The following is a 14,749-nucleotide window of genomic DNA, read 5'->3' on the forward strand; positions in this document are numbered from 1 at the left end:
CTTATGGAAAAAATTGAAATCGCATAATCCTCATCCATAGACTAAGGAGAAGGTAAACAGCAGACATATAATACATTCCATAAGCAAAGAGAACAGGGGAGCAGAGAAAAGAAAGACATAAAAGAGAGAAGGGTTTTGCTAAGGCTTCAGTAACATCCATTAATATGGAAAAGGGACCTCGTAGTATTAGTTAACTGATGAAATGACCTCTCTATCCATCCTGATAATTTTGCAGCCTAAATATCCTTCCATGATGTTTTCATCTGACTGCAGACCCATATTCAACCTTGCAAGACTAATTGATGACAATTTGAAAATTTTTCTTTAACTTTTTCAGTAGCCAGCATAATACTCTGCTCATTGTGGGGTTTGGCTACCATATATAGGTCCTTTTAGGCTTTTCCAGATAATAACATAATAACTTACTTCTCCCTTCCCCATCCTTCCCGCAAGACCTCAAATATTAACTCCCTGTTCCTATTTTCCTTTTTATTTTTATATATTTTATTAATTTATTCATATTACATCTCAATTGTTATCCCATCCCTTATATCCTCCCACTCCTCCCTGACTCCAGCTTTCCCCCTATTCTCCTCCCCTATGACTGTGACTTAGGGGGACCTCCTCCCCCTGTATACGCTCATAGGGTATCAAGTCTCTTCTTGGTAGCCTGTTATCCTTCCTCTGACTGCCACCAAGCCTCCTCATCCAGGAGACATGGTCAAATATGGGGAACCAGAGTTCCTTTCTTAAACGTATGGCCTCTTTTTCTTTCATTGTTGTTATAAACATGTATACATATGTAAATTTTTATATTAATATGTATTTCTAATTATATATGTGCAATCAGCATGGTATGTGTAATGTTACTTGTTTGTATGTTTCAGATATTACCATTTGGTGATGGATAACGAATGGGTTTATTCTTTTCCAGAAAAGGCTATTTTGTCCACACTAAACATTCCTAGTTGATTTTCACTCCAACTATGGCACCATAGCAGCATTTAGTGATGCCCTTGTTAACAAATACCTCTTGAAAGATTTAGTATGATAGTAGTAGTTTCTCAAACCAATCTTGACTGGTTTTGGGTACATGCTGTAAACTCTGTGCTCCAAGAGAAATTTTATGAAAAATATCCTATTTAATATTTGATGTCTGTACATGATTTGCCATGAGTTTCACCCACAGATTCAGCAGGGGAAAGATATATGCACTGCAAAAAGCCTATCAAACAAAATCACACACATGCTACCCATTAACAACCAACTCCCCCTCCTATCAGACCAATAGAATGAAACCCTAGGAAGTACCATTGAACTTTGAAAAATTTCATTGGGAGACATCTACTATTTTGCCGTGTATCTGTCATAAAATTTTACTTTGTCTCTGAATAAAGCACCCTGCTTCTTTATTCTTTTTTTGGCATTTTTAATTTAGGTTTGTTTTATTTAAGTTTAATGTTAATTCCATGCTGTGTTTCAGTAAGAACAATACAGATCTGCATCTGTGGCTCCAGTCAGATATCCAGTAGTACAAATTAGCTTCAAGGTACACATTCTGAACAGAAGAGGTTGAGCGAGCGAGGGAGGAGGGAGGGAGGGAGGAGGGAGGGAGGAGCGAGGGAGGAGGACAGAGTTGAACATGCATGCAGGCTTCCACACCACCTTCAATGCTAACCTGCTTCAAAGGGGGAGGAGTCGGCAAGAATGAGCAGCCACGGATTGTTGAACTGTTACCAGCACCATACTTTTCAGCAACACTTCATCAGAGTTCCAAACACATTTTGCAGCAAAACCATTACAACAACTCCCCCAAACACCTCAAGCTAACACCCAGTTAAGCTTAAACATTGGTATAAAATTCAATTGAAACAATTTAAAAAAGGGAAAATGACAGCACATATGCCTCTACTGGGTGATTAATCTTTCTGAGATGCATCACTTAGAAGTCTAATGGCTTTCAAATGTCATTTCCATTTCTATGATTTGCCACAAGTGGCCTGAGACAATACAGTAATGCTGAAAAAGCCTCTAAGCAGTCCTGTTAGTGTCGTAAAGAACCTAAAAGCTGGGACCAGTAAAATCCACAGAAATTCACTCTTGCCTTAAGAACTTCTGAAAACTGTGTTTGTTTGTTTGTTTTTTAAAAAGGGGAGGGGAGGGGAAAAAAGGAAAAAGAAAAGAAAAACAACAGGGCAGGAACCTAAATTCTGAGACCAAATGTAAAAGTCAAATTTAGTGGTTCTCAGTGACAATGGGGAACCTCCCAGGGGAGGGGCGGAGAGGGTGGGGTGGTCAGAGATGGTTTCTCCTGTTGGCTTTTCTTATGTCTCACTGATTTTCATCTTCCACATCCTGCAGCGCTTCTTTATTCTGCTCTTCACCGTCACCCTGCATGTCTGAGGTCCACAACCTCAGGTTATCACGTAGCAGCTCCATGATGAGTGTAGAGTCCTTACAGCTGTCTTCCCTCAGTGTGTCCAGTTCTGCAATTGCGTCATCAAAAGCTGCTTTTGCCAACCTGCAGGCATGGTCAGGGGAATTAAGAATTTCATAGTAGAATATAGAAAAGTTGAGAGGAAGACCTAAACGAATGGGGTGCGTTGGAGGAAGTTCTGTCATTGCAATGTCACTAGCAGCTTTGTAAGCCACAAGGCTGTTTTCTGCTGCCTCCTTCCTGTCATGTCCTGTGGCAAACTCAGCCAGATACCTGTGGTAGTCCCCTTTCATTTTATAATAGAAAACCTTAGACTCGCCAGTGTTCGCTGCTGGAATGAGGTTTTTGTCCAGTACATCCAGGATGTCACAGCAGATTAACTTGAGCTCAGTTTGAACCATTTGCCGGTACTCCCGAATCATCTTTAGTCTGTCCTCTCCTCCCTTGTTTTCTTCCATCTGTTCAATGCTGCTGATTATTCTCCAGGATGCTCTTCTGGCTCCAATCACATTTTTATATGCAACAGATAAAAGGTGTCGTTCTTCAACTGTCAGCTCCATGTCCATCCCTGCTACTTTCTTCATTGATTCCAACCTTTCGTTGTGTCGCTCGGCCTGCTCTGCCAGCTTCGCCTGGTACACCAGATCCTCCTGATCATCTATAGCTGCAGCAGCTTCGGCAGGGTCTGCGTGACGGATGGAAGCAGATAGCGTCTCCGAATCTCTCCCCTGTTTCTTTAATCTATGTGGATGCTTTTTCAGTTATTTGAATGGGACAAGAATAACTTGAGGAAAACAGATATAGTCAGAGACCACAACCAAAAAGTGGTAGTCATGAAAACTATAATGAAAGATGAGGGAAAATCAAGCTTGCTACTACTGAAATCGAGAAGAAAAATATATAGAAGGTGAAGGGAGGGGAAATTGAGAGAGAGGGGTTGGTGGGAGGGAGAGAAATGGAGAGGAATATGGAGGAGAGATTCAGTTTGAAGTTCAGGAGGACAGAAAAGTGTGGAATTTAAGAATAAAACTAAGGTACTAATAAAGGTCATCAGATATGAGGTAGAATTTCGAGGTGTGTGGGTGGCTTTTACATTTTCAATCTGTATGTATCTTCTGTAGGTTGTTCTTTATGGTGACTGTAGCCATACAGAAATAATTTAAGGCCTCTTGTTCTGTTACCAAATCTTGCCTTAAGAGATTCAATTGAAACAACTTTTGTGTTCTGATGACTGAATATATCCTCTCTTAATCTGTGATAAATATGTGAGTGAGTGTTTTGAGGACCTATCCAGAAAATTGACAACAAAGTATATTTCTTTAAAGAAAATATATGACCATAGCCTATTTTATATACCTTTGAATATCTTAGAATGGGGGATCCTTTATAAATATTACTACAAGATTAATTTTCACATAAATATTTAATGTTTATTCAGAACTTACCATACACTTCATGACACGCTTCTTTATGGTGTTTTTTCTCTATTTCATGAAAAATTTTCATTCCTTTATATGTGATATCGGAGAGCTGAGTAAGAAGATACCATAAATGAGAATACCTTTCACTTGATTAGTTGATTTTTCTCTCTGTGAACCACAGAAAATTAAGAAATTCTCACAACAGGAGAAATAGGATTCTCCAGTAAAGAAGACATCAATTGGTTATCCAATACAATTTTTGTTAGATAGTTAAAAAAATAGCAAAGACTGATGGTTGAATAAAAGTGATAAAATCTCTCATAGCTTCAAGTGTTAGAATTCTTAAATTCGTTTCTGCACATCTTCAGGATTGGGCTCCCTACACAATATTTAAGTGCACTGTACCCTTTGCCTCTTACAGCTTCTGTATGACCACATCACTTAATCATTGTATTCTACTCTTTTTAATCACTATTCTTATGTCTGTATTAAAGCTCTTAATAAAAATGCTTATGAACCATGTAAAAAGAACTATAGGAAATAAAAGAAATGTTGAGAGAAGAAGAAATATTCTTTCCCAGGAAAGAGAAAAACAATTGAATATACAATATCAAATGATCAGGCCTGACAAGATGTATACAAGCAACATTTAACAGGTTGAGATTGTGTGTGTGTGTGTGTGTGTGTGTGTGTGTGTGTGTGTGTGTGTGTGTCTGTGTGTGTGTGTGTGTGTTCTCAGTCTTTGGGTCGTGACCCCATTGGCAAAGCTGTGTCTCAAAAATATTTACATTATGATTTATAAAAGTAGCAAAGTTATGGTAGATATGAAAATAATTTTGTTTTTGTTTTGGGTCACCACAATATGAGGAAGTGTAGTAACAGATTGCAGAATTAGGGAGGTTGAGAAACACTGATGTATACAAACACATACATAAAAATTTAGTAGTAAAAATGTCATGAATTTGAAAGAGAGCAAGTAGAGATGAATGAGTTCAGACAAGAAAGGCTGAAAAAATCATGTAATTATACTAATTCCAAGAGATTAAAAATAATTTTAAAATATGTGTTATATCATGTGAATCCCATGTCTTGGTTGTTTTTATTGCTGTGTGAGATTACTATTATCAAAATCATCTTTGGAAAGGAAGAATTTGTTTTAACTTCCAGATGACAGTCCATTTTGAGAGAAATCAAGTCATAAACTCCAATAGGTCAGGATGGAGCTTTGACTATGGAAGAACTTACTGACTTGTTCTCCATAGCTTGCATACTCTGCTTCCATATACAATCCAGTGTCATCTGTCAAAGAATATCAGGGGAGTGAGTCCTCTGACAATAATCATTGAATAAAATAATGCTTCACAGTTTTTATATAGGTCAAATCAATGAATTTATTTTCAAAACTGAAGTTACCTTCCCTCTGCCAAGTTGCTAAAATACTTACCAGCAGAGTCTTTTTGGTTAATTCAAAGACAACTCTATGTAAATTCTTTTAGTTTATATCCTTAAAGAACATTTTCCAATATAAAATACATTCAGAGCCACCATGTAATAGGACCTGATAGCTTGGCACAAACTTTAGTTAATAAACGACTAAAGTCCAACTCTCTTCCACTCTGTCCTACCATCATGGCCATGCACTTCTGCTGCTACTTGCCCAAGCTCTATGTCACTTGGACCTAAAGGTACATATGGCTATCCTCTGGCTCTAGGAGAATCCACCTTTGCCTCCTAAGTTACCACTCTCCATTCCCTGAATGTAGTGTAACTGGTGAGCCTTAATGAGGTGAGCAAATGGTTCTAAATATAAATATGACTGTTTTTATATTATTTTTATCAGTTAAGTTTAGAGGCATTTTTGAAATGTTTGAATGATAACTGCTTTTCTGTGGATATTATGGATAAAAACTTACAGATATTTCTAAATTATGAGTTTTCTGATCACTGTGGCTGAAGTAAATGGCGCTTTGAAAATAAATAATGTATAAGCACCTCAGTTCAGGGATGGTCAAAGTGAGGTTGGTCTATAGTTATGACTGAGAACCAACATCAAAATTTCAGGATAAATGAATGACAATAGCCACAAGAGCAGTAGTGATGTCCCTTTCCATTTCAGAGAAGAGAGATATTATCTATCTATCTATCTATCTATCTATCTATCTATCTATCCATCTATCTATTTCTATCCATCTACCTACCTACCTATTTGTTCTTCCCCCCTTTCTCTCATCTCTACATAGCTTGCATACTTTACTTTCATATACAATCCAGGACCACCTGTCAAATGGTAGCAGTGGGCTATGCCCTCTCACATCAATCATATGATATATTTGTGTGTATGTCTTTGTGTGTGTGCATGTGTGTGTGTGTGTGTGTGTGTGTGTGTGTGTTAGAGAGAAAGAGGGAGAGAGAGAGAGAGAGAGAGAGAGAGAGAGAGAGAGAGAGAGAGAGAGAGAATACATACACACATACACACACAGTTTTTTCATCTCTGGATAGAATTAGTGTTTGGTTTGAACATACCTGGGATCTACATACCAAGATGTAATGCAGAAATTTCACAGTGCATTAAGAGTTCAAAATAATTTCATTTGAATGAGATGGATGAGGAATTTGTCAGATGAAAAAAAGAAGAAGACTGTGGATTTTGGTTTTATTTTCCCAAGCAGGAAGTATTTTCTTAGTTACTGTTCTATTGCTGTGAAGAGACACCATGAACAAGGCAACTTTAAAAATGTCAATTTAAATATGGACTTGCTTATGGTTTTATATGATTAGCCCATTATCCTCATAGCATGAAGGAGATAGGCATGGTGTTGGGGCATTACTTTTTCTCCTTAACAAATAATTTTGTTCTAGTTTGCCTTTGCTTACTTTGAAAAACACCATGACTAAAGCCAACTCAGTGCAGGAGGGATTTATTTCAGCATAAGGGTTACTATCCATCATGTGTAGAAATATCATGAGTGTTTGGAAGGATTTTTACAAGTATGCACTATTGCTTTCCTTGTTTTACTATGTATATGAGTTATAAGTTTTGGGGGAAATATTTATTGAGTATATGGATATATACAATGTGTCTCCTGATTTGCTGATACAGATAGTATGCAGGCAATTAATTTATGGAGATCAAGATGCTCTTTCTGAATACATAAGTGTAATCAAGTGTCTTGGAATCTTAGCTATGGGGCAACTGAGTTAACCATAGATGACCCTATATTTCCTATGAGAGTTTCATGTCTTGAGTCCTTTTTTCAGGTAGGTCTTCTTGGTGTACCAAAAAATTTTAGTGGTTGTTTGACTGAAGAACAGCACACAGGAGACCAGGAACAAGTTATAATGTTCAAGGGTTGTTTTGGGATTTTTGTTTGTTTGGTTGGTTGGTTTTTGTTTGTTTGTTTGTTTTTTGTTTTTTTGTTTTTGTTTTGTGTTGGTTTTGGTTTTTGGTTTTGGTTTGAGTTTTAGTTTTTTGTTTTTTTGAGACAGGGTTTCTCTGTGTAGCCTTGGCTGTTCTGGACTCACTTTGTAGACCAGACTGGCCTTGAACTGACAGCAATCTGCCTGGCTCTGCCTCCCAAAGTGCTGTCATTAAAAACGTGCACTGCTATGCATGACCATAATGTTCAATTTCAAGATATCAGTATGAGCTTTCATTTACTTGTAAATCCATAGCATCAGAAGACCCATCTCTGATACCCCACTTGTTGTGAAACTCAAAAATTAGTGTGTGTGACTGAGAAAAAATATATTAAAAACAAACCTCATTAGAATATTTATTTCAAACAAAAAACATTTTGGAAGATATTTTTAGAAGTTTGAACATTTACAAAGTATCTCACTTTGTATATGCTATCTTGTTGAGAGTAATAGAGCAAGACACCTGATATTCTATAGCTCTTCAGCATGGACCAATGAATATACCCTTCTATTTACATGCACTTAGACACACACACACACACACACACACACACACACACACACACAAATACACAATAAACATATAGCACACACAATAAATAAACATGTATTCCTTAGAAAGAAAGAAAATAATGAACAAGGAAGAAAGGATGAAATAAATGCAAAATAGTACTAAACTTTCCAGATACATACTGTGCAGGAAGACATTGCATAATTTTATGTGGTGTTCACCAGAGAAGATTACTCATACATGGGCTTAAGCCTATAAAAATTACTACTTTCTGTTGAGCAGTATACTTGGTGATTAAGATCCCAGTGTAGCACTGAGCCTTTCTTGGGGTAAGAAAGCATGTTCTGTAGTAACATACTCTAGCACTACCCTGACTAGGTCACCCAACCTCACAAACTCTTGACTATAACAAACATCAAAATGAAGTGACTTAACAGTCACTGGTCATTAATATCTCTCAACCTTAATTGTTATTCACAAGATTATTTTTATTCTGTTTCTATTTCTGTTCCATTTCCTGGAAACTTACTTGCTCCTCTTAGAAGTGCCAGAGTCTCTGATTATCTGACGTTATGTCAGAGCTGGTCACAGAAGTGCTATATTCTACTCCTGCATTACTGTTCTGTTACTGGTGTGTTCCTCACCTGGCCCTTATCAGAAGACCCTTGCTGCCTTGACTGTCGGGGGCTCAATCCTGCCAGATGGGGTTTCTCTAGTCTCTGGTTTACACTACATCCTGGGAGCCCATCCATTGCCCCTTGGCACCAGACTGGTTGTCATCTAGAGCTTTTTTTTCCCAGAGAATGTTAGGCTAGAACACAGAACTTAGGCATAGCCTCTTTCTTCTCTGCCACCTATTGACTCACATGTGACACAGTAGCCATACCTGCAATGCCCTTATGTGAAGGCAGTGGTATATTCTTTATAAAAATACTTCATAATTCCAGAATCCCAGTGCATCACAAACAAGGAATGGAGTATGGACCTTATAAGTATCATTGCAACCTACCACCAAGTGTACTAATTTTGTCTCTTTTTTTCACATTTCTTAATATGATTATTTATTTATTCACATTACATCGTGGCTGTAGTCCATATTCCTCCTCTCCTCTCAGTCCCATCCTCCCTCTCTCTTCCCTATTCTACCTGCTCCATTTCTCAGAAAAGGGGAGCACCCTTCTCATGCACCTCAGCTCCTCAAGTTGCATCAGGGTTGAGTTTGTCCCTTCCCCTGTGGCCTGGCAAGGCATTACCACCAGGGAGAAGTGATCAAAATGATGGAAGAGAGTCAAGGACTGCCCAAGCATCTTCCCTTACTAGAAGAACCACGTTAAGCCTGAGCTTCCCATTGGCTACATCTATTTAGAGGCCTAGGTACAGCCTGTTCAGTTCATCGTCCTTTGGTTGGGACTTCAATTTTTAAAAAACTCATCTGGAGATTGGTTAGTTGGCTCTGTTGGTCTTCTTGTGGAACTCCTGTCACCTTCCTGTCTTTTCTCCTCCACCTTCCACACTTTCCTGCAATACTCCCTATAAATCACACTGCCCAGTGTTTGGCTATGTTTCTCAGGCTCTATTATGAACCATTGCTGGGTGGAGCCTTTCAAAGAACAACTCTGCTAGGTTCCTATATTCAAGGATAGTAGAGTATCATCGGGGTTGGTGATGTGTCACAGCCCATGGGACAAATCAAATCAGGGTTCATCTGAAAGAGGGAGTGGGGATTGAAGGCAGGGGACAGAGATGCAAGAAATAATGAGTCAAGTCAGGAAATTTCTGATCAAGACTCTCTTTAATGCAAATAAGTAAGACTTTATATAGTAACGTTAATAGGATCTATTTTGATCCCTCTCTCCCTAGTTCCCAAGGCAAGAAGAACACAATAGCCTGAATAGCTCCCTGTAAGAACTTCCTATTTTTTGGTAGCTCTCTGAAAGGATTTCCTTAACCTTCTAGGTATTTCTTGGTAGGGACTTCCCTTCTTCTTTCAAAGGTAAATAGTCCAAGGATGGCCTGGAACAATGACCTCCTCAGGCAAAGCTCAGCAGCTGGAAGGTCACAGCATGCAGCCTAAGCACAGGATTTCTGACATGGCAGAATTTAGCATGGCTTCCCTTTCTTAAAATAAAATTATGAAGAACCTGTCTTAGGTCAGTGAGTAGGGCACTTATCTTTACCCGTCATTGGCACACAAATTCCATCATTCATATCCTGTCTTAGGTCTGAGAAGGCTCAGACTCACTCTTACCCATCTCTGGCTTGCCTCCATATCAGCACATGAAGAAGGGCAGTGTGTCTGAGCTCTATGGCATGTATTTATGTTTGTCTTGGCTGTGATTGCTGAGACATGAGCTGTGTTTGAAGGGACGGAAGGCACAAGCTATAATTTCGAGCCCTGCTATCCCCACCAATAATAATCCATGTTGTAGATTACTGTTAATTTTAAAGAGGTTATATCAAATGTGAATCTCACAAGAAGTCTAGGGAAGTCTAGCATGACATTATAACTTGCTCAGTCATCTCAAATCACTGATCTCCTAGTTAAGGCATAAACAATATTATTAAAGAAATGGCAAAAACAGTTTGAGATCAGGTATGGAGATTCCTCCGGAGCACCTTTTATTGTATGAGATTGTTTCAGCTATTCTGGGTTTTTTGTTTTTCCATATGAAGTTCAGAATTGAACTTTCAATGTCTTTAAAAAATTGTGTAGGTATTTTGATAGGGATTGCATTGAATCTGTAGATTGCTTTTGGTAGGATGGCCATTTTTACTATGTTAATTCTCCCAATCCATGAGCAAGGAAGATCATTCCATCATCTCATGTCATCTTCAATCTCTTTCTTCAGAGTTTTGAAATTTTTTTCAAACAAGTCCTTCACTTGCTTAGGTCGAGTAACTCCTAAATATTTTATATTGCTTGTGGCTAATGTGAAGGGTGTGGCTTTCCTAATTTCTTCCTCTGCAAGCTTGTCATTTGTGTATAGGAAGGCTACAGACTTTTTTGAGTTAATTTTGTATCCAGCCAATTTGCTGAAGGTGTTTACCAGCTGTAGGAGTTCTCTGGTGGAATTTTGAGGGTCACTTATGTACACTATCATATCATCTGAAAATAGGGATAATTTGACTTCCTCCTTTCCCGTTTGGATACTCTTGATCTCCTTTTGTTGTCTTATTGCTCTGGCTAGAACTTCGAGTACTATATTGAAGAGATATGGAGAGAGTGGGCAGCCTTCCCTTGTTCCCGATTTTAGAGGGATTCCTTGAGTATCTCACCATTTACTTTGATTTTGGCTATTGGCTTCCTATATATAGCCTTTATTATGTTGAGGAAAGTGCCTTGTATTCCCGATCTCTCTAAAACTTTAAACATGAATGGGTGTTGGATTTTATCAAATGCTTTCTCTGCATCTAAAGAGATGATCATGTGGTTTTTTATTTTCAGTTTGTTTATATGGTAGATTACAATAATGGATTTCCATATATTAAACCATCCCTGCATGCTTGGAATGAAGCCTACTTGGTCATGATGAATGATATCTTTGATGTGTTCTTGTATTCGTTTTGCAAGTATCTTATTTAATATTTTTCCATCGATGTTTATAAGAGAAATTGGTCTGAAATTCTCTTTTTTTGTTGAGTCTTCATGAGGTTTAGGTATCAATGTGACTGTGGCCTCATAGAATGAATTTGGTAATGTTCCATCCCTTTCTACCTTTTGGAGTAGCTTGAAGAGTATCGGTATTAGCTCGCCCTTGAAGGTCTGGTAGAATTCTGCACTGAAACCATCTGGCCCTGGGCTTTTTTTGGTTGGGAAACTATCAGTGATTGCTTCTATTTCTGTAAGGGAAACAAAAGATATGAGAATAATAACAGAATTATAACAGAGATTTTATCACTCAACTGCACACCATATGTCCCTTCAGTTCTCCACAGTCCTGCAGATGAAACTGACCCTAACAATTAAGGTGGAAAAGTACTTATAAAGGTTAAAATATGAGTTTCTGGAAGGAAAATATTCCGGAGGAGTCCCTACCAAGCATCAACTCCAAAGTTCAGTCAGGTCTGTAAGGAGGATGCCTCATAGGTACTGGAACACTTGTATTCTGCTTTCCTCCTCAAACACGGGCAAATCAGGCAATGGGTGTTGTTGAACATATGTTATTCCAAGAAGCAGGTTGAAGAAGAGAAGGATCAGGAATAAGTGTCCAATGAAACTTCACCTCCAACCTCAGGATCATCAACAAACTCATCCATGTCAGCATCCACTTGACACACAAACCTCTCAGGTAGCCAGCAAGTAAAGCTTGGCCTTCTCCAAAAATATAGAAAAATGAAACAATATTTAAACAATCAAACAAATTTATAGACATAAAATTTGACATGGAGATCAAAAGTGAACAAACAGTCTGATAGGCAAGACAAAAAGCAGTTTCAAAACCTTGATAATACACAGCATATCTACAGTCTAAACTATCTTTAACTAAAGCCAGCAAGCAAACAAAAAATATACAGTAACCTTTAGGGGTCTAAAAGCATAGTATAGTGTTTCTATAATTTTTTTTTACCAACTCTATCACACATTTTAAAATTATTCACTTCCTCAATCTAAACATGCTTTCCTTAAGGTATTCCAATTGACAAGGGCAAGGTTGGCATTCGTTAGTGCATCAACCATTGCTATGGTAAATGGAGCAGTGAGTCCATACTGAGCACAAGCAGTCTTTAATTATTTGAGTTGTTTCCACTCTATAGGGGCAACTATTTGACTCAGCTGCCTTGAGAATCTAGCGCTCCTACAACCAGAGAAGTGAGCTCATTGCTCATCTCTTGTCCTGTGTTTCTAGCTCTTGGCATTCCAGTATCTAACAGGGACTTACTCTGAGGGCTATTTACTAGACTGGAAGCCTTTTCTCTCTCTATCCACAGTGAGTTTTCTCATCAGTAGCATCAATCCTTATTCTTTCTAATTCTCTCTCTAATTGTTTCTGTCTCTTAGCTATGCTAACTTATTCCTCCAGGGACTGAACCTGTCCCTGAAGTTTTTCTTCCTTTCTTCCTCAAGAAACCATGGACATACTTCACTGAAAAAAATCTAAAAATTCATCCAACTGTCCATTATATATCCTTATTCCTTGCGTTTAAAGCTTGTTTCCAATATCTCTCTGAATTAATCTTTACTATTGTTCTGCCCCGTATTTGCATTGCTCACTTTGCCTTTCCTCTGCAAAGTGGGCGACTTCAGGGGAAATGGTCTACTTGTCTTTTCACGGGGCCCCATCCATGCAATGTCCGTCACTTAGTCCCTCGTTTTCAGTCCCCTGCTCAGGCACCAAATGACATGTCCCAGCCCATGGGACAAATTGAATCAGGGTTCACCTGAAAGAGGGAGTGGGGATTGACATTAGGGGACAGAGACAGGAGAAATAACGAGTCAAGTCGGGACATTTCTGATCAAGACTCTCTTTAATGTGAATGAGTAAGACTTTATATAGTGAGATCAATAGCATCTATTCTGATCCCTCTCTCCCTAGCTCCCAAAGCAAAAGAACACAATAGTCTGAATAGCTCTCTGTAAGAGCTTCCTATGGTTGAGTAGCAAAAGGGTTTCCTTAACCCTCCAGGTGTTTCTCAGATGGGTTTATTAGGATTGAAGTGATAGATGGTTGGAGAATAAGAAGAGATAGCTGCTCATGCAGAGGACCTGAGTTTGGTTGTTTATAATAAAATGGAATAAATCCAATTCAGGAGATACTATGTCTTTGTCTAGCCTCTCTGGGCACTGACTGCCATATGCTTATGGAATATACACATACACATAATTAAATAAACATGAAACTTAAAAAATGAGTTCTTTCTTGCTGTTCAAATGTTGTTTGTTTCACCCAATTTGGGATAAATATTAATAATCATCTACCAAGGAAATTCATTCAACACAGTTATTCAGAGGCAGTTTTAACCTCATTATTAGGAAAGTGGATAAATGATATTTACTGCATCTCTCTGTAGTCTGAGCAACACAGATTCATATTCATTTTTCTCCATTAATTCATTTATTTTTTCACTTTATATCTGGATCCCAGCCGCCATTTCCTCCTCCCAGTCCCCACTCTCACACACCTCTCACCACATCTTTCCCTCTCCTCCTGAGAAAAGGGAGAGGTCTACCATGGTACCAACCTGCCCAAGTATATTAAGTCAACAACCTCATATTCTTAAACAAAAGCTTCCATTACTCCAGAATCCCAATACAGCATATAAAATGCACAGAAAATGAAAGCTTAGACACAATTGCAACCCCCTTCAAGCACTAGTTTTGTCACTTTACTTGAGAGACCAAACACCCATTTTACTATTATTGGTGTTTATTCCTGGAGATGTAAGTCTATTATTTCCGATGAAAACTTGCAAAGCATATGATTTTACTAAATGAATCTAGGTAGTAAATTGCTCACTAAAAGTGAAAATACATATGCAATAGGCAGTCATTATTTTTAAAGTGCTACTTTAGTAAGGTTTGTGAATGTAGCAATCATCAAGATTGACGTAGTCTTCGCCTAGTAGAAATGTATAGAATGTAGACAGATACATAATGGTTTCATTATGTTTGTAAATAATGATAACTTTTAAGCTAAATTTTGAAGGCAAGCTTATGGTTCCTATCATATTTTATTCAAAAATAGACATTTATCCCTATATTAATTTTTATTTTCAATAAAGTTTTATTTATAAATGGTGGATGTCACTGATGTTTGAAGAATCCTTCTACACCCAGAGAAATCATCTGCTTATATCTCTATCCACACATGTCTTCTTAACTCTATTACAATGGATAGGAATTCAATCTAATATCATCAATATCTTACATATTTAGGAAACATCAGAGCTAGATTTGTATATGGAGAAACAGGTGAGAAAAAGGAAATCTATGAGTTTCATTGATCAGAGGGGTAGCAGTGTCAC

General features: G+C 38.0%; 1 protein-coding gene across 1 annotated transcript; it reads right to left on the reverse strand.

The window, feature by feature from the left end:
• Nucleotides 1–1,404: 1,404 nt before the first annotated feature.
• On the reverse strand, nt 1,405–3,150 carry LOC311588625 (14-3-3 protein epsilon-like). The gene has a single exon (XM_084766488.1). The coding sequence runs from the start codon at nt 3,019–3,021 to the stop codon at nt 2,332–2,334; it is 690 nt and encodes a 229-aa protein (XP_084622614.1). The 5' UTR covers nt 3,022–3,150; the 3' UTR covers nt 1,405–2,331.
• Nucleotides 3,151–14,749: the final 11,599 nt, after the last annotated feature.

This window comes from Acomys minous (genome assembly GCF_964271855.1).
Source record: "Acomys minous genome assembly, chromosome: 17".
Lineage (NCBI taxonomy): Eukaryota > Metazoa > Chordata > Mammalia > Rodentia > Muridae > Acomys > Acomys minous.